This window comes from Wyeomyia smithii, chromosome 2 (genome assembly GCF_029784165.1).
Source record: "Wyeomyia smithii strain HCP4-BCI-WySm-NY-G18 chromosome 2, ASM2978416v1, whole genome shotgun sequence".
Classification (NCBI taxonomy): domain Eukaryota; kingdom Metazoa; phylum Arthropoda; class Insecta; order Diptera; family Culicidae; genus Wyeomyia; species Wyeomyia smithii.
In genome coordinates this window covers 279,921,005-279,940,241 of record NC_073695.1, presented here as the reverse complement: position 1 = coordinate 279,940,241, position 19,237 = coordinate 279,921,005, and the positions used below count along the sequence as shown (strand labels likewise).

At 37.6% G+C, this 19,237-nt stretch overlaps 1 protein-coding gene across 1 annotated transcript; it reads left to right on the top strand.

The window, feature by feature from the left end:
* Window positions 1-2,827: 2,827 nt before the first annotated feature.
* Window positions 2,828-18,403, top strand: LOC129725154 (protein commissureless 2 homolog). The gene is made up of 2 exons (XM_055680643.1): window positions 2,828-3,647; window positions 17,664-18,403. Exons 1-2 carry the CDS (start codon window positions 3,230-3,232, stop codon window positions 18,161-18,163), a joined length of 918 nt encoding a protein of 305 aa, XP_055536618.1. The 5' UTR covers window positions 2,828-3,229; the 3' UTR covers window positions 18,164-18,403.
* The last annotated feature ends 834 nt before the right edge of the window (window positions 18,404-19,237 follow it).

The window sequence follows — 19,237 nt, the reverse complement described above, 5'->3', positions numbered from 1 at the left end:
TGGTAAAAATATTGTCGATGGTAGATGCAACAACGAAAAACGTTGTTAAAACATGGTTATGACAAAAAAATGCAAGCGCACAGTAAAAATACCATGTTTTTTATAGTTACAATAAAAAACATTGTCCGCTTACTGTTCTCACCGCAAAATACATTGTAAATTTTTTTCGGGTGTGTATACTAAGGAGTCGTTGTTCTAAAAGATATTTTGTTCTAAAAGATATTAAACAGCTTTGATTTTTTTTTGCGTAGTTAATGGATGCCGCCCAGGAACTAATGTTATTGCAATGACGCTGATGTGAAACACAAAGAACAGAACTATAGTTAAGCTAATAATACAAAGACAAAGCGGACGAACACAAGAAATTTCCTCTCACAATGCCCGGCTAGCTTACCAGTTCTTTGAAATCTACGAAAACCCAAACTTTGAACAGGCAGTTAACATGCAGAAGCACTCCCATTCAAAGAAAAACATCTCCCATTACAATCCCTCATGGTTCGATTCACATACATACATGACCACTCGGGCATATGAAATCGTAATGATTTTAAAGCCATATAGTTTGCGGTCAAGTGTCCTGGGATGGGTTTAGCCAACGCAAAAGAAAAGCACATCGTTGTTTCTGTGCCTGCCATGCCTTACACTGTTTGTTAAAAGGACGAAGGTCACAACGAAAGAGCATAATTTATTGCGTTAAATGATGCTCATCATCCTCCTACGTTTGCGACCAAATCCTATACCACAGGGATTCGATGTTATGCATATCCTTATCTTTGGGACGAATGTTTTCTGAGAAACGAGACGGAAACAATTTCTCGCAATATAGTGTCACATTCAGCTGGCGCCACGAATATGACGATGCAGCGATTGTCGATGATTGGTATCAAGCCAGATCATAAAAACTTAGGTACATGTATGAGTGCCTTACTTTTTTTTAACGTTCAAATTTGCATTTCAAAAATAATAGAATAACTTTTAAAATAAGATTTTTTTTGTAAGATTTGGACCACTGCGACCTTTGTTTAGATCTTTTGTGGTAAAAAAAATTCTTTTGTGGTAAAATAAGATTGAAGTAACGTCTCTTTATTTAAATCATTTGGTGTTGCAGAGTAGAGTAGAATTTATTCTCGATTTTTGCGCGTTGTACTCAAATGAAATTATAGAGATATACGGAATAATATGTAGCTGGTTATGATTAAATGGAAGTATTTGAACTAGTTACATCGGTACGCAAGCTTTTCTTATGCAATACATGTTTTCCATCCAATGAATGCTATTGCTGCCTTCTTGGAAAAAAACCCCACAAGAAATGACACATAAACTGATAATCATATGTCTATCATTCTTTTTGTCCTTTCACAAACGAAAGTGTGGTCTCGGTTGCAACATGGTCTTTTCGAATTTCGAAGAAGAGGGTCTACTTCCGTAAAGCGGCTAAAGTCCGAATGGTTCCAAAAAGCATTGTGCCTATCTTCTTCACGTTCTCTTTACTTTTCAACCTGGACGGAATGCTGCTATTGTGTTCTTTCAGAGTAGGATTATTTTCGCTGCCAACAATCCTGAAAATGGCATGAAATTTCCTGTCCGTTGCGCACTTATTGGCTGCAGCGGTAATGAGAGAGGAAAAAGGTAAAAATCCATTAACAAGCTTGCCGGCGTTCGCCAGGATGCTTCGGCCAGCATATGGTTTGAGCTCACCCACGTTTGCTATAGATGAAAAGGCGTCTGCCGGCCGCCTGTAAAGGGACAGCAAGCAGGCTTTTTGGCGTAAAAGGGCCCTCAGCCGCTCTAGGAATTGCTATATTGTTGGAAAATTAAATCAAATTAGAGGCACATGATTCTATTGATTCCAGCTTCCACCCTTGTCGGCAGAACGATTTGTGTTTGACCTGAGCGAGCCTCTCGCTACGGTTGCTAACGAAGGAGATTAGACCATGATGCAATGTCAGTAGATTGAATTGACTAAATGGGGAACAATGTATTTTTTCGATTGAAAAATACGATACCTATGAAAACTTTTCCTGATTCTAATCTGAATGTTAAAAAGCCAAGAGAAGAGCAAGATCTATTTCTTCGCTCTCCCTAGAAACGATGCCGATTTCTTTAACACTTTCAAAACCCGCGCAGATATGGCGTCACTTTTGATAGGAAGTGTTATTCATCATATTTGAACTCATGAAATTCCACACTATAAAACTCATTATCATATTATCTGGCACGAGTCAACGCAAACAAAACATCTTTGCAGGCTACATTGAATCAGCCTTACGACTAAGAATAACCAGATAAAATTGATAAGAGAAATTCCATGGGACGTCACCGTCATTCTGAGTAAGCACCTGTTGTATTCCACGATTCATCATGCATAAGAAAACAAATAACCGACCGGCATCTGTGCGACCTGAACAAGTGTTTGTTTTGAAGGTTTATAAAAAGAATGCGATCTTAGACATCGAAAAACGTCATAGCGTCACAGTGCAGTCGTTGCCGGTACCCAGTTCTATTGTAGGATGTTGCAAATCGTCTGGAAACTGTCGAGACGTCATGGAATAACAAAGCAAGCGGTAGAAACGTCATCTGATGGCGTAATCGATATCTGCTCTCTCTCCCGCTGAAAAACATATGTGTTCGTAAACATGGAAACCTAGCTGCGGAGTTCAGCACTTTTTACAATAATATAGTTACGGGTATTATATGTTCCATTGTATCAGTTAAAATTTGATAAAATTCCATATGCAATTTAAAAAAAAATCAATAGTTTGTAACTCAAACCTTACGGTTCCTACGTTTAAAATATATAAAAACGTGCTTGAATTACAATTGGCAGCCCGTTCTGACGCTGTGTTAGCAGAGAGATGAGCTGCTCTGGGGTGGAGAACAGATGGAACCGGTGGAACGTAATCAGACAGAGCTGCCATCACCAGCACAGAAGCACCCAACACGTTCGGAACAGACCGCCAGTACTTGCGCACATGCCGTGTCGAGAAGGCGGTAATATTACCGAACGCTCTTGTGCGAATAGCTGCCGTTAGATGAATCAAGTGTGAGAAACCGAAAAGTATCCTAGGGAAATTGTGAGGTGTTATAAGATAACCAAAGTATTTTCCAGTAATCCGAATAGTAGTGTATTCGAGATTTATTTTTTTGGAGATCGATGCCTTATCAATTTAGCCAGTGGAACGCGGTGCTCAAGATTCATCAATAAGTGAACAAAGAGAAAGAAATCAATATGATGGACAGTTTAGAGTCAAAAATAACTTTTGAAATACCAAATCATCTGGATTTTGACAAACTTTTTCGAGGAAGCAACAATTATTCACTATTTTGGCCAAGTTTGCACTACCAACAGAACGCAGCAGCAAGTGCTGCTGGTTTGGGTTCCCTGATGGGGTCGACAGGCGGCGAAGCAGTGTTTGCTGATTACAATTCAAGTGACTTCAACCTGTTGAATAGTCTGCAAAGTTATGCCAGTAGGAGCGGATCAGCGAGGCTAGCGGACGGTAGCGAACAGCTGCTTGATCCCACTTACGAGCGATTTATTGGGGATGTTTGGGTGGGCATTGTTCTCACGCTCATGATTCTATCGTCGATATTTTGCATGTGCTCCTGCTTCCTCTATCACAAATTCCGACAGTGGCAACGAAGCGGTAAGTAACTGTGGTAATAACGATGGCAGAAACATATTTGATATCCTGATTTACAATTGATATTTCTGACCAGACATCAGAAAGTTTCATAACAACAGGAAATTAACCGATTAGTAACTGAATGACTAAATCGTTACGACTTACGACTTACTAAAAAATAATTATTTTTCAATGATCCGCATGAACATCTCAGTCCAAAATGTTTCCTTCTGATCTTCGTTCTACAGTCACTGCAAAAATATCCTTAAACCATTTCGCTGCCCGATTGTGACTAAACCAGTTCCAATCAAGCATAAATAATTTTATCGATTGCTTCCGCATGCGGGTATGCAACGAAATATTGAACGATTTTTGTTGTCTAGTGCTTCTTCGAGTTTCGCTAAATGTGTGCGGCTAACCTTGAGTATGGTCGGCCGAGCGATTATCATGCATATATAATTCGATACACAGCTAGTGCTATAAGACACACTCTACGTGAAAACTCGTTTGGTGACATATTCCTTAATACCTAAAATCTGTGTGGTGTTAATTAGTATGTCTGGTGTTATAATAACAAGATTTTGAGCAGGGATAGTAGAAAAAATTTCTACTAAAGTCTACTATCGTTTAATCTGAGAGAAATATGTCGAAAGTTTCTTAAAGATTTTTTTTCTTAAACATTTCTTAAAGATAGCTTAAGCTGTTTCATTATTAGAGTCAGCCTGGTAATTCTCCCACACGATAGAAAAAAAAACTTTTGTGGTATGCCGGTATTAATTGAGAGCTGTTGGAAATTACGGGCAACGACTTTGCGGTTCGCTCAGTCATTAATTCAATTTAGTAAATCGCTGGATAAAGTTTTTCAAACGAAAATATTTCGCATAAAGTTATAAACCGCTGACTGTTTGTAATACTGATGCCCTTGGCAATTGGAATCCAACAGAAGTATAACGAAAGCTCGCATTTGAGGGTTTTTTAAATTTATCTTAATTATGCATGTCTTCTCCCAGGAAAAAAAAACCTTCTATTGCCATACAGTTAAGATTTATTACTCACGGTACTTTCAATCACACCTTGACCCCCCAGTAACGGTTTTGCCGGCTACTCATAATCATCAATTCACATAGCAACTCATACGATTATGCAAATTAAGCAAGTAAGCGTACATTTTCCCGTTTACCTTCGAAACGCTCCCTTGCTTCAAATGAGCGTTTCTTCCGGTGTATTGCAGCACAAAAATTAATCATATTATCGGAAAGGATTTGTGCGTTTTGACACATGTCAATGTGCTAAAGCTTGTATTTGCGCATATGTTCAGATGTAAGAGATTTCGTTCGAGATTCGGTTAACTATGGTAGTTTTTGCTCTCTGCGTTTGTTACTGCTGAAAAACACGCGTTGGTCTTTCTAGTTCAATACTTAGGATTTGGATTATCACAGCCGCTAGGGATTTGTGTGTTTGTTTCATTCCTTGTTTTATCAACATGTGTCCTACTATACGGTTGTGGGAAGGAATACAAGGATAATAAAATTGGACGAAGAGAGTATGAAAGAGCAAATTGCTTAAATCAAGCAATTCAACCCTCGATGTGCCTTTAACTGGTTTGTTTCGACAGGGCTCACCTTTGCAACAGATAAAGCAACTTGTGGGCAATCATTTGCTGCCACCGTGCGTTGACGCGTGCTGCCTCTCGTGTTCGTTAATTGAATATCCTCGTCGCTCCTCATAGTGAATAAATATACACCTACCGTATAATCAGGCAAGAGGTCGGTCAACGATAGTAGATACGCCTGCGACAATATTTGCGTTCGGTTTCGGTTTGAATTTTTATTGCTGTTTATTGTTTGTAAAGGTTCACAGCTGTTTGCCTGTTAGGTTAGGATACGAATCCAAAAGGGTAGGAAGCAACTGTCGGTGCCACCCATGCTTTTATCGGAATCAAAGCAGCAACCGTGGGAGACACGGTGTCTGCATGGCTCTATGTCAAAGTTCAAATCGAAACTGTGATTGATTTGAGATGCATGTTTTTATTTGAATTTCTTTACGTTTTGCCGATAAGTTATGTCGCTTTAGACAGTGCACTTCATATTTTAACTGGAAAGCTCTATTTGTCATATTGGTATCTTTTTTGTGTTTGACTGATAATTAAATTGTACTGACTTCCCGCCATAAAACTGCTTTCGAACAACAATAAACATTACATGTTGTTCGATAGAACTTCGATCGCCAATCATCCGATCACACGGTGATTAGTCTCTATATGTACAAGCTGTTTACAACTCAACATCCCGCACCCAGCCAAACAAATAAGCCTTTGACTTGCCTCAGCATTGCGAATGTCCGAACTATCACTAGAAGTTCCCTTCGATCCATCGATGCAGGACAACAACAGTCGATTGACGGATGCTGCGGTGGCGGCGCTAGCAAGTTCCTTTGGTTCATTGGAGGCGCATAAGAATTACAATGATTGTGTTTAAAAGCTGCGAAACCTAATTAGATTAGCACTGCTATGTCGATTGAGGCAAATCGGAAAAGAGCATACGAGGTTTGTTATTTTTCTGTTTTCTTATCAACAATCTTACTACACAGTCAGTGAGTGATTGACGTCCATACCAGAACGGAAAGATAATGACAGTAGAGAGTACGCGGTGATGTGATATGATATGCTAAAAAATTCATTTCGACATTGACAAATGTTTTTGTTCTATAAGCAGCCCGTTTTCGGATAGATTCAAGCGCTCTCAAACTTGCTTTCGGTATTTAAGTTTTCAAGTATTTAAAAAATTTTAGAAGCTACACAATCTTTGACAATAGTCATGCGTTGCTTTCGAACTATGAATTACAATGTATTAAGATACTTATTGCCTTCCAAGTAAATCATCCTCTCCAATGATTTTTCAAGTATTAACACTTTTCGCAGCCTTGATTTTGATTCAAGCTATATTGATTTTTTGAATTAGTGCGCAATGTAGCGCTCACATGATTCGCTTGTTGAGCGGTACTGTAGGGAGAGCTGTGTTTGTTCATACGTTGATTCCGGGTGGCGTGAAGAAGCACGAGTAACAGATTTTAATTATCACCCATGTGATGATTGGAAAGTTTCTTTCCACATCATTCAGATGACGATAGTATGAAATAACCGCTCTTACTGTACAGCAAATTTAAATTCATATCAAGTGTGTATCACACGCGGTTTTCGTCGGATACCTTTTTGTGAATAACAAAACAATACTCAAAAAACACATGACTATTTTTAATGTGATTCTATGAAGGAGGGAGAACTCTACACCAAAAACTGTTTGTGCGTCGGTTGTCGATTAGCATGAAAAAGTATATTCTGATGTTCAAAACAGAAACAATTCATAACAGTGAATCTGGTTACATATAAAAGTCTGGGATTGCTTTTAATAAGAAGACGACTTACTAAGTAAACTACATAATACAAGAAATAATTAGAAACTTGCCCAACATTTCGGCTAATCTCACTCGACAAAAATTTTCTATTGTCATCTTTATCAGAGACGTTATAACGTTTCTGACATAGCAGAAAGAACAAAATTTTTCCTAGAAAAGGTCGGTAAAAAGAGTTAAAATATCGAGTAGTTAACGAGATTTTTTGTCCGATGAGACGCTGATCGAAAGAATCTGCTCTGGATATTAATTTAACGTACCTCGTTCACCTTCTAAAACTTCATGCCGAGTTGATTACAGTTTTTACGAAAGGGCTTGGTTTCTTTGCAATAAAAAAATTAACAATGAGCACGGAGAAGGTCCCAAAATTATGGCGACACGCGTCGCCTGCCAGAAGAAAAGCGTATATAATTTATCGTTCTGCTCTTTTCTTTTTCGTTTGATTTTATTTAAATACAATGCACAAGACATACAGCAATATGACAAACCGGTCATTTTCGTTCATATTAAATTTATGTCTAATTGTTGCTTTTTAGATACAAGTTTGAGCAATTCTAATCATTCGGAAAAACCATTTTTTCCATTTCATTCACTGGTTTTAATTGCAACAGCTAACTCTGTCAGACCGAAAATATAGGAAAATTGGTCGCTGCGATTCTACCCTTAATAACAGCCCAAATATTATTGAGGGGCCTAAGCCATAGTCTGACCTCCGCTTCCAAAGTCGGTGCTGCCAGTTGCGCATATGTTGATCTTTCCATGTCGTCTCAGAGGTGATCACGAAACCATACCTAAACCAAACAAACACCATACCATCTTGTGAAGCATGAGTTTCCTTCTTCCGTAGAATTTTGATCAGACAATCGTCGAAATTTCAAGTGCACGAAATTCCAGGCATAAGGTAAAGATACTAGCTTCCCTGTAATTTATGATGTTAGGATCGAGTCGAAGCAGAAGCCATGCGGGTCCGCAGGTAATCTGCGTCCAAATTACAAACCAAGCTGCCCTTGCGCCGAGAGCAGAAAGAACGCAGAGATGGCACGGAGAATTATGAGCGCTCTGCCCGTGGTGCGTGTTCCTGCATAATAATAATTGGTCCGCACGCTAAGGGAATACTCGAGTGTGATTAGTTCTATGTACTCTAGCAGTCGTTTTGTTAATGGTTTGAACAGCCCTTCGCTGTTGGTGCGTAACCAGCTGGAAGTTCAGAAGAGATTTATTATTTATTTAGGTTATCTAATCATTTAACCGTATGCTTTTTTTGGGGAGCTCACTGGCTGAAGATAACGTTGTTGTTCAGTGCACATATCACATAGTGCATTATTTGTTTCTCGAATATCTTAATAACTAGTTGTTTATTCAGAAATATTCTTTTTTTGCATCGTTTACGCTTTTGTAATTTTGTAAAACTTACTGAGCATCATAAAAATTTGAGAGATCTGATACAATGAGCACGGGGTTTACTTCAGTAAATAGACACCACTAGCTCGCGACGAGTTTCTTTAAATTTTTATGTGTGTTTTTTTTCAAGAAGAGAATTTGTTAGTAGCTTAAGTATTTATGATAAATATTAGTAAATAATGAGTATGTGTGTCCAATCACAAATGGTGACTTCTCAACACTGTTAGAAATTTGTAATTTTAATTGTTAGGATTTGTTTGCTTTCGCAATTAGGACTTATCATTCGTAGGGATTTAAACCTACTTGTCAGAAAAGGGGAAGTAAACTTACAACTAACTTAATTGCTAACTTATTGGCTATAAAGAAAGCTTATCGTAGCAATTGAGGATTGCAACGATTTTCGTCGAAAATTGTTAATAATTTTATTTGACATAGTTTCTAATGGTTCAACTCCAGTAAGTCTATGTAATTCGAGTGTACCAAACCAAGGAGGACGCTTCAAAATCATTTTTAGAATTTTATTCTGAATCCTTTGGAGCGTTTTCTTCCTTGTTGAACAGCAACTTGACCTGTTCGGTACAGCATAAAGCATTGCTGGTCAAAAATTTGTTTGTTCTTTAAACAAAGTTTAGAATTCCTGTTAATGAGAGGATATGAACGTCTCGTATATTTGATGCACTTGGCTTGTATACTCTCAATGTGCTCTTTGAAAATAAGTTTTTTATCATAAGTTAGTCCCAAGTACTTAACCTTGTCAGACCAACGTAAAATAACCTCATTCATCTTGACAACGTGATTATTGTTTGGCCTGAGGAAAGAAGCCCTAGGCTTACGCGGAAAAATTATCATTTGAGTTTTAGAAGCATTGGGAGAGATTTTACACTTTTGCAAGTAGGAAGAAAAAATATCTAAACTTTTCTGCAATCGACTGCATATGACACGAAGACTTTTTCCTTTTACGGAAATGCTTGTGTCATCGCATAACAATGACTTTGTGCATCCTGGAGGCAAATCAGGAAGATCTGAAGTGAATATATTGTACAGGACTGGACCCAAGACTGAACCTTGAGGCACACCTGCTCTGACAGGAAATCTATCAGATTTTGAATTCTGATAGACAACCTGCAGAGTTCGATCAGTAAGATAATTTTTTAAAATTTTGATTAGGAAAATTGGAAAATTAAAAGTTTGCAATTTTGCAATCAAACCTTTATGCCAAACACTGTCGAATGCTTTTTCTATGTATAAAAAAGCAGCTCCAGTGGAATAACCTTCAGATTTGTTAGCTCGTATCATATTAGTAACTCTTAGCAATTGATGAGTAGTGGAATGCCCATGGCGAAATCCAAACTGTTCATCTGTAAAAATTGAATTTTCGTTAATGTGTGACATCATTCTGTTAAGAATAATTCTCTCAAACAGTTTACTTATTGAAGAAAGCAAACTGATTGGTCGATAACTTGAAACTTCAGCTGGGTTCTTATCCGGTTTTAAAATTGGAGTAATTTTTGCATTTTTCCATAATTTGGGAAAATATGCAATTTTGAAGCAGCAATTGGAAATTTTCACTAAAAATTCCATTGTGCTCTCAGGGAGATGTTTGATTAGTATATTAAAGATTCCATCGTCACCAGGTGCTTTCATATTTTTGAAATTTTTAATAATTGATTTAATCTCATTCAAGTTAGTTTCAATTATTTCTGCAGGTAAGAAATTCTGGGAAGAAATTAAATCAAATTGACGTGTGACTTCATTTTCACTAGGACCCACAAAATTCAAATTTGAGTTATGAACACTCTCAAACTGCTGAGCAAGTCTTTGAGCCTTTTGTTCATTGGATACAAGAAAACGTTCACCATCTTTCAAAACTGGAATAGGCTTTGAAGGTTTCTTAAGAATCTTCGACAGCTTCCAAAAAGGATTTGAATATGGTTTCAATTTTTCAACTTTAGTCTCAAAATTTTGATTTCTCAGAAGAGTAAATCTATGTTTAATCTCTTTCTGTAAATCTTTATAAATAGTTTTAAAAACAGGGTCACGAGAACGTTGATATTGACGTCTGCGGACATTTTTTAAACGAATTAGAAGTTGAAGATTTTCGTCAATTATTGGTGAATCAAATTTCACTTGAGCCTTTGGAACAGAATAATTCCTGGCATCAACAATTGCACATTTTAATGCTTCCAAAGCGGAATCAATATTCACTTCGTTTTGCAAATCAAGCTCATTATTGAAATTTCTCTCAATATGAGTTTTGTATCTTTCCCAAGTAACCCTGTTATAATTAAAAACAGAGCTCATAGGGTTTAAAACTGATTCATGTGATAAAGAAAAAGTTATTGGAAGATGGTCAGAATCAAAGTCAGCATGTGTGATCAAATCACTACATACATGACTTTGATCTGTTAGCACCAAATCAATTGTTGAAGGGTTTTTTTACAGAAGAAAAGCATGTAGGACTATTCGGAGACAAAATAGAATAGTATCCTGAAGAACAATCATTGAATAAAATTTTGCCATTGGAATTACTTTGAGAATTATTCCATGAACGATGTTTTGCGTTAAAATCGCCGATTATGAAAAATTTCGAACGATTTCTGGTGAGTTTTTGTAAATCACCTTTAAAATAATTTTTGTGCTCGCGTGTGCATTGAAATGGTAAATATGCTGCGGCAATAAATAAAATCCCAAGTTCAGTTTGAACTTCAATTCCCAAAGTTTCAATAACTTTCGTCTCAAGATGGGGAAGAGCACGATGTTTGATTCGGCGATGAATAACAATTGCAACTCCACCGCCGGAACCCTGAATCCTATCATATCTATGAACCACGTAATTGGGATCATATTTTAATTTTATGTTAAGTTTCAAAAATGTTTCAGTAATAATTGCAATATGCACATTATTTACTGTTAAAAAATTAAAAAGCTTATTCTCATTGGCCTTCAATGAGCGAGCATTCCAATTTAATATTTTAATTGTTTTATTAAAAATCATTGCTAAAGTTTAAATTAGAAACAATTTTCATAGTAAAATTTGTGCCTATTTGAATGGCTTCATTGATTTTACCTGCAACATGGCGTTCATAAGATCAAACATTGCCTGTTGCAAAAAAGAAAGTTTACCTGCCGTAATAGGCCCCAGGCAGTTGACATTAGAAAAAATATTTTCGGCAGCAATGTTAGCTGGAGTAATAGGTGTACAATTATTTTCTAGCGTGTTTTGCTTACCCATATTAACGGTCATTTTCGAACTACCAACACTAGGCGGTATAATGTTCGAACTACCTGTAACCTGTGCATAAGTTAAACGGGTATGCAAAGGAGTAGGTAAGCGTAACTGGTACGCTTGGAGAATTTTGTTTACCTTGCCTTGCCTTAACAATTGCTAAACGGGCTGGGCTTAATAAAAATTCGACATATGGTTGCCGTTACATTCGCACAGCGAAAATTTTTACTCTCTTTCACAGGACATGTGTCCTTTTTGTGAGAAGAGTCTCCACAAATGAGGCATTTTTGGTCCATGTTACAAAACTTTGAACCATGGCCATAACGTTGGCAAACACGGCATTGGGTGATATGCTTTTCACCTCCGCCAAACTTTCGATATAATTCCCATTTTACACGAACGTTATATAAAGCATGTGCTTTTTCGAAAAATTTTAAGTTATTAACCTCACTGCGGTTAAAATGAATTAAATAATTTACAAGGGAAATTCCAGTTCGCTGACTGTTTTCGCCTCGTGATTTTTGTTTCATCAGAATTACTTGGGTAGGGGCTATACCAAGTAATTCTGTCAAAGTAATTTTGATCTCATCAACGGTTTGATCGTTGGTGAGACCTTTTATTACGACCTTGAACGGCTTGGCGCTCTTCGTATCATATGTAAAAAAATTATACATCTTTTCAGTTAAATACTGAATAAGACGATTCCAATCTTTCAATGTTTGGGCCAGTAAACGGCATTCGCCTCTTCGGCCAATTTGATAAGTAACTTTCACGTCGGAGAGAAACGTAGAAAGTTCTCTTTCAAAAATATTAAATTCAGAAGCAATAGTTACCACAATAGGTGGAACTTTCTCCTTTTTTACAGAAATTTCACTTTGAATAGTTTTAAGAAAGACTGATGTAAGTTAACTTCCAGGTAATCTTTAAAAGACACACTGACAAAACACAAACTTTGAAGCTATAGGCAGTCAAAGACCAGTCCACAAGCAACCGAAAATACGTCTGATCTGTCGGGCAGCTCAAGACGCACTGAAATTTTTATGTGTTCAATTCAACATGTTAGAGGCAATCAATATTCTGTAGCACGCTGCCAGAAACATTCGGATAATGCTACAATTTTAAATTTCTATCTTTCATGCGATCATTTTTCCCGTTCGATCGGTGTTGGTTGTTGTGCGATACGTTCCAAAAAAGTGTTTAAAATACAGTAAAATCAGCGCACGTGAGTCGGGCGGTCCGAGTGGGTGTGGGATGGTATTTTTACTGCTAATTTTCCAACTGTTTTATACGCCACCAGTCACGGGTGTTCCCTCGAGATTTTCTCATGCGTAAGGCGGGAACGAAGAAAAAATCATGTTTCGCGTCGTTAATTAGAACGTCAGTGTAATGTCGTAAATAACTAATCAATTAGCATGGGGCCTTGTCTGTTTCGGGATGTGCATCGTATTCATTTCACTGATGCCTACCATCAACGAGTAAATTGGACTCTCCGGAGACTTATGCCTAGGTACTTTTGTAAGATTCTAGGTTACAGCATTGCCAGATAGGGGATGTGTGCACTGAAAATTTTATCTCTTACTTAAGGCTTAAACAAACGATTTGCAATTGCATGCATGATCTTGTGCTTTATATTTATAGTCTTCAGAATTTCGCCTGAAGTGAAAGTCGTGAAGTGACCAGAACATGTAATGCATGCTTGTTAACAGTACAAGCAGATTAAAGAAGATGAGGGTTAGGTGGATGATAATGACAGAGAAAAAGTTGTTGAAGAACTTTTTGTTTGCAACAAAACTCGTTCCAAACTAATAGCACGATGACTATGAACTTGAACTTCAGTTTTTTTCTTTTTCACGTACATCGCATCGTTCGTACGGTTGATGATAACCCCCGTCTGACCTCTACTATTTTGTTTGATAATTACATTCGAACGATACAGTAGATAGGTATTTTGGTTAGACAGGTCTGCATACGAAGGAAACAGCTGTCGAAATACTTTCTTATCTGGTGAAATATGTTTCCCGTAAGCTTGCAACTACTAAATGTGGATCAAATTTCTGCTGCATGGAAGTGGTCAACTGTGTTGACATCTGTCTTTTGCTACGGTTATTGTTTGACATCGGATCGATTAAATTGTCGTTTTGACATACTGGTCCATCTATAGCTCCGATAGGGAATGAGATGAGAGAACACACATGTTCAAATTTAATCCCATTCTAGCTTAAAAGTGTTTGTTATTGCCCTGAAAAGGTACTTTGCTGCTAACTGTGGCAATTGGTTATACTTGATCTAATCTGATTTGAAGCATTCTATGATGGTTCTTTTTTAGGAAAAAGGATAGAAGATTAGGTGCTGAAAAAGAACATGATTTGCTGTGCAGAAGGAAATTGAAAGAATGGGTACCTGCTTTATCTCTCTTCCATTACTTTTGTAAATCTGAAGAAACAGGTGTTAGTGAGAGCTGCAACAAGATGATACTCGTGCTTAATCTTAACAATTTTTTACTTAACGTCCCAATGTAATTTTGATACCTTTGCACAACCAAAAAAATCTATAACAAAACGGGAAAAAGAAAAAAAAAACTAGCCTTCAGGCAATGTTGAAAATGTTGATCGAATCGGCATTCAACACAGAGTTACATGCTGAAATGAGTTTTTCTTCTCTCATTTCACAAAGCTCCAACAAACCGAAAGCAAACCTGACAAAATTGCTAAATAAGAGATTATCGATTCATATGTATTGGTGGTTTTTTATATTCCAAGTGCTGTGTTTGACATGATAAAACTAGAATACATGACGGCGGGTGTGGATGAAAAAGATCCTGAAATTTGGCAGGTCAAATTTTGTGCTCCGAATCATGATATCGTAACGCATGGAATTGGAATATTAAAAATCCTATTGGTCATAGAAAATCGTTCCGTTTGGCAGCTGGACCGGGTACGAGATTACATTCAATGTTAGAATTAAAAGGAGCAGTAAAACCAACAAAACTAAACCAATCTCATTCATCTAATGATTTATTTATACCTTTCTTACAAGTTAGTAACTTATACACATTAGGTAAAATGCCTAGAGCTATTTTCACTTCAATTTGCATTTCAAGTTAGGCCCATCGTTTCCACTTAATGATTGATCTTTCACGCAAAAACTAGGTTTCTGGTGATTTCCCATCGTAAAACCCTTTACGTGGCACATTACGCTTGCTTGCCTTATCCATTCGTGGGAAAATCATGCGACTGGAATGATTTTCTTGCAAATAGTATAGATCGCTTCGTGCACAGCTGGTCGACTCTACAGGTATTTTGCAGGATGACTCCCATCTTCGCACAGTAGTAGCATCCTGGAACGACCGCTTTCGATGCATGTTTCTTCCGGCAAGAATCCAGCCAATAGCCATGTCGGTCGGTGCAACATTTTATGTTCTGTCCCTACCGAACTCGGATGTTTGCCTTCACGAGCACAGTTTCCACATGAGTCACACTTGAAAATGTAATAAAAATAAAGTTATTGCCCTAACCACGGATGCGAAAAAGCTAACCGGGATGTTTCCATAGACTTCTGCAAATATTGCTGACCGTGTTTAGGGTCAGCATCCTGCTGAAAAATTGCGGAAAGTAACAGAAGCCAATACCTAAACTGGTTGGGGGGTTTCGTGCACATGATGAGCACATGTTCAGTTGGATAAAGGTGCGGGAAGTTAACTTCCTTCTTGATGTCTACTTGTCGTTCCTTCCCCCAGGAGAGTTGATCCCTTTTCGTTGGCTGACTCAAGACGGCTTCGCTTTGCAATAGGGGGATTAAATCTTGAGTTTAATTAGTGAGTCCTGATGGCGCAGGCTGAATATTGGTGTTTCAGGGGGTTGAATGCTCGGTTACTGATGAGGCGTCAAAAATCTGGGGCTTAACCACGGGCAAAGTTAATAAATCAATGTGTGCCTGGTTGAGTGGCGGGGGTCGAAAGTCGAGGAGGTTCAATCATCGCAATAAACGAATACAATTACTTGAACGAAGGGCTCTGAGTTATGGTCATCTAGTTTGTCTTCGATGCACGTATGCGTTCACTCATCACAGTGTTATAATTACTTGGTTTAGATGGTTTTATGGGAGATGACGTTTTTTTCGTAGGAACATTTCAAACGGGCTACCAGCAGATGAAATATGATGCGTACTTAGTTTGCTATCGCATTAGAGGTGAAATTAAATGGGCAACCAGTATTAATCATAATGACGGCAAATATAGAAAAATTAATCATAATTGAGTTTTCCTTCTCTTTTTTGTTAGTTGTGTTAAAAACAGGATAGTTTATCGTAAAACATTGTATGCATTCAAAAATCAGACAGTCAGCAAGAAGCCAAACGCAACATCGCACACGAAACAATCTCCCGCTTGACCCCATAAGGTGCTAACAGCTGTCTGAAAATTGTGCAACTAATGCAACACCATCGATCGTTCATCATTATGATCATAATTTGTCAGAATGCGTGGCACACTTCCTTTAGCATGACAACCCAAAGCTGAGCTGCTGCACTGGACGTGTTTGTTTAAAGAATTAAAGTCTAACTCACCTCCGACCGGTGATATGGAAGCCCTACGAAAAAAAAAGTTCCCGAACATCTGCCGGAGTCCCGGTGACCATAGAGTGCATTTTTAAAACCCCTTGAACGGAACTTTACTGTTGCTTTACGGCTAATAAATGACTAATGTGTATTTCTTTCTCATTTATTTTTACCTTTCCGAGCGGTAGGGCTTCACCTCCCGTCATTACCTGAATAAGTATAAAATTTACTACTTCCTGTCTATGTGCACGCAGTCGACCAATTTTCGATTGTTGCTTATAAATTTTCAATCATCCACTGCTTTTGTTGCGCGAATATAGAATATACCGTCCTGGCTCGGAATAGATTTACGAAAAGTAAACGAATAAACATGAAAGGTGTAAGAGCGACCCTTAGAGCTGCGCATGTGGAGAAGGGCCATTTTTATTAATTTATATCGCACACAGTCGAACGTGTCTGTTGGACTGCCACCGGTTACCTTTACTTGTTGACCGAGACGGATTTCTAACAGGAACCGCCACACAGTTCGTGGTTATAGGGTAACAGTTAACATCCAGTTTGCACATAGGGAACTAGGTGTACGAGGGAAAGCTCAATACGGTGGAAGTCATTCGGTTAATTTTTTTGTGATTAGATTATTAATCTAGCTGATTGGTTGTTTATAAAAGAGTAAATTCCAGGAGCATAATACAAAATACACTGGTGTTTGATAGAATAAACTAACAAATTTGGTTGAATTAGCAGACAGAATATACCAGTGCTATTAAATGAAGATCCTCTTTAAATTTCAAGTACATTCATCCATAATATTGTATATTCATCCATAATATTGATTTTTCACATTTCACAATTCTTAACAAAAATTGAAAAAAAGCAAAGTACTACATTATCGTTGAATTTAGTGCAAACTCTTAGTTCCCAACTGAAGTTCTACTCTCAGCATAGTCTTTGCACATTCCTAATCTCTACGTGTTTTTACGTCATGCATAACACAACTATAAGAGTCATTTTCGAAATAATTCGTCTGGCTTGGGTTTCCCTTGCCAACGCGATAAGATGAAAGTCAAAACGTTTCGCACCATGTGATCGATTTTAGCACATTGAATACAGTATTATACTTAGTAGTAACGCGAAATATTGATATACTAAGGTCATTTTACGTGAGTTGCTTTCCTTCATTATTAAAAAACGGTACAAGATATCGACCTCATTTCAATCAGGTTTGCTGTTTTAAACCAAAAGTAATCATATATCCGTTTAAAACAAATTTGTTTTTGATGTAAATATTGAAAATTTAGAATATTGCATTTTGGCCTTTAGATTTATCACTATCATATTCGTCGAATTTTTGTCTTTTTATGTCACTGCCATGGTCTCTATTTAACTAACCATTGAAGACACACAATTTTCAAAAACTAATCTACGGTTGTCCCATTTTTTTACAGTCATGACTGCCCGGTCCCAAACGTTGTCCAACATAGAGGTGGAGACACCACCGCTCTACGATGTTGAGTCGCTGCCGAGTTACACGATCGTATCCGGTCTGCCTAGTTACAACGATGCCATAGAGCAGCTCAAACAAAAACAACAACAAAAATACACTACCTATGAACCGGTCAAAGTGAATCGGCCGTCGGTGATCAAACTTTTCGAGTCTCAGTCTCAGGATCTAGTGCCTGGAGGGGATAAGCATGAGGAAATTCGGTACAATTTTCTCAACAGTCGCTCAACCAGTCTGTTAATTAGTGCCGAGTGCTCGACTGCGGAAGCAACGCCAACTACGAGTAGCAGCTCGAACGAGAGGACTGCTGTGGTAGCTCCTAGTAGTAAACGTGTTAGTTTAAATACTCGTGGAAACAACGAGGAGCGTCCTTCCACTTTGAATAAGTTTAATGTTTGTAGGTATACGTTAGAGAACGAGCAAAGAAACGAAATCAGCAGCTAATTGTCGAATGAATAATTTCAATTGTGTATGAACGAGATCTTACAGGCAACTGTGACTGTGTTATTAATTGATAATTTATTAATCTGCCAAATGACATTGTACATTATTAGCTTAAAAGAAGTGTTCCTTGCATTCGTAAAGTTGAAATTCCCGGCGAAAAATGTTCTCAATAGTCAATGTTCGGAGAACCTTTGAACGAGTTTGCTCGCACAACTATTTTTGAATTTAGGATTTAAAATATATACGCAAACATATTTCGAACTGCTTGATTGAACTCTATTGTGTTTAATATCACCGGCCAGTTCGAGACCTCCTTTATTTTTATTACATGATTTAAACTCCTAACAGGCGATGGCGTTAAATTTTCATTGCTGCACAAATTACATTCAAATATATCTTCTTTTAACAAAGCCCTGTGATACTTTCATGAGCGTAAAGTTTTAAAGCAACACGCAAGGAACGAAGTGTTGAATTGTCGCCCCTGAATTACTGAATTCCATCAGTCTCGATAACATGCGGGTATCCATAAAAATCTTTTCAAATTATAATCGTTCTGCAATTGGTGCAAGAGAATGACGTTAGTCAGTAGCATGATAAGTCCATATGATGAAGTGTAAAAACCGGCAATGTATGAGTCAGCATATCAACCCCTCAATATGAACAGATAGCAACACCTGATACACGTTTTAGAGAATTTTAACAATTCAGATAAATTGATTACTTCCATCCCTATGATGTAGGAGAAAAGTTTCTTTTGTCACAAGTGTTTATATACTTACTACAACGTACAATGGAATGGCGAAAAAAATGCTATGAAATCCTACCACCCTCTTCGCTCTAGGGCGAGAATACGCTTTATACCTAGTAGTGTAGATGTAGACACTTACAAAATGAATGCAATAAAATTTTACATGACAAAAGACAGCCGCCTGTGCTTAACCGTTGCTATACTCTGCTATAACGCGTATAATAGATCGAATGTTTTTTGCCGTTGTATTCATCTGAACTACCCAGCTGTATGATATCATCCCTGTCTGACTGGAAATTCTGAAATAAAATAGGAAAGTTACATTT

What these genes read in the sequence shown, in the direction of transcription:
- LOC129725154 (XM_055680643.1), top strand. Translation starts at nt 3,230, where the DNA reads ATGATGGACAGTTTAGAGTCAAAAATAACTTTTGAAATACCAAATCAT. An exon ending in CCGACAGTGGCAACGAAGCG is followed by an intron (nt 3,648 to 17,663) that starts GTAAGTAACTGT and finishes ATTTTTTTACAG; the next exon opens with TCATGACTGCCCGGTCCCAA.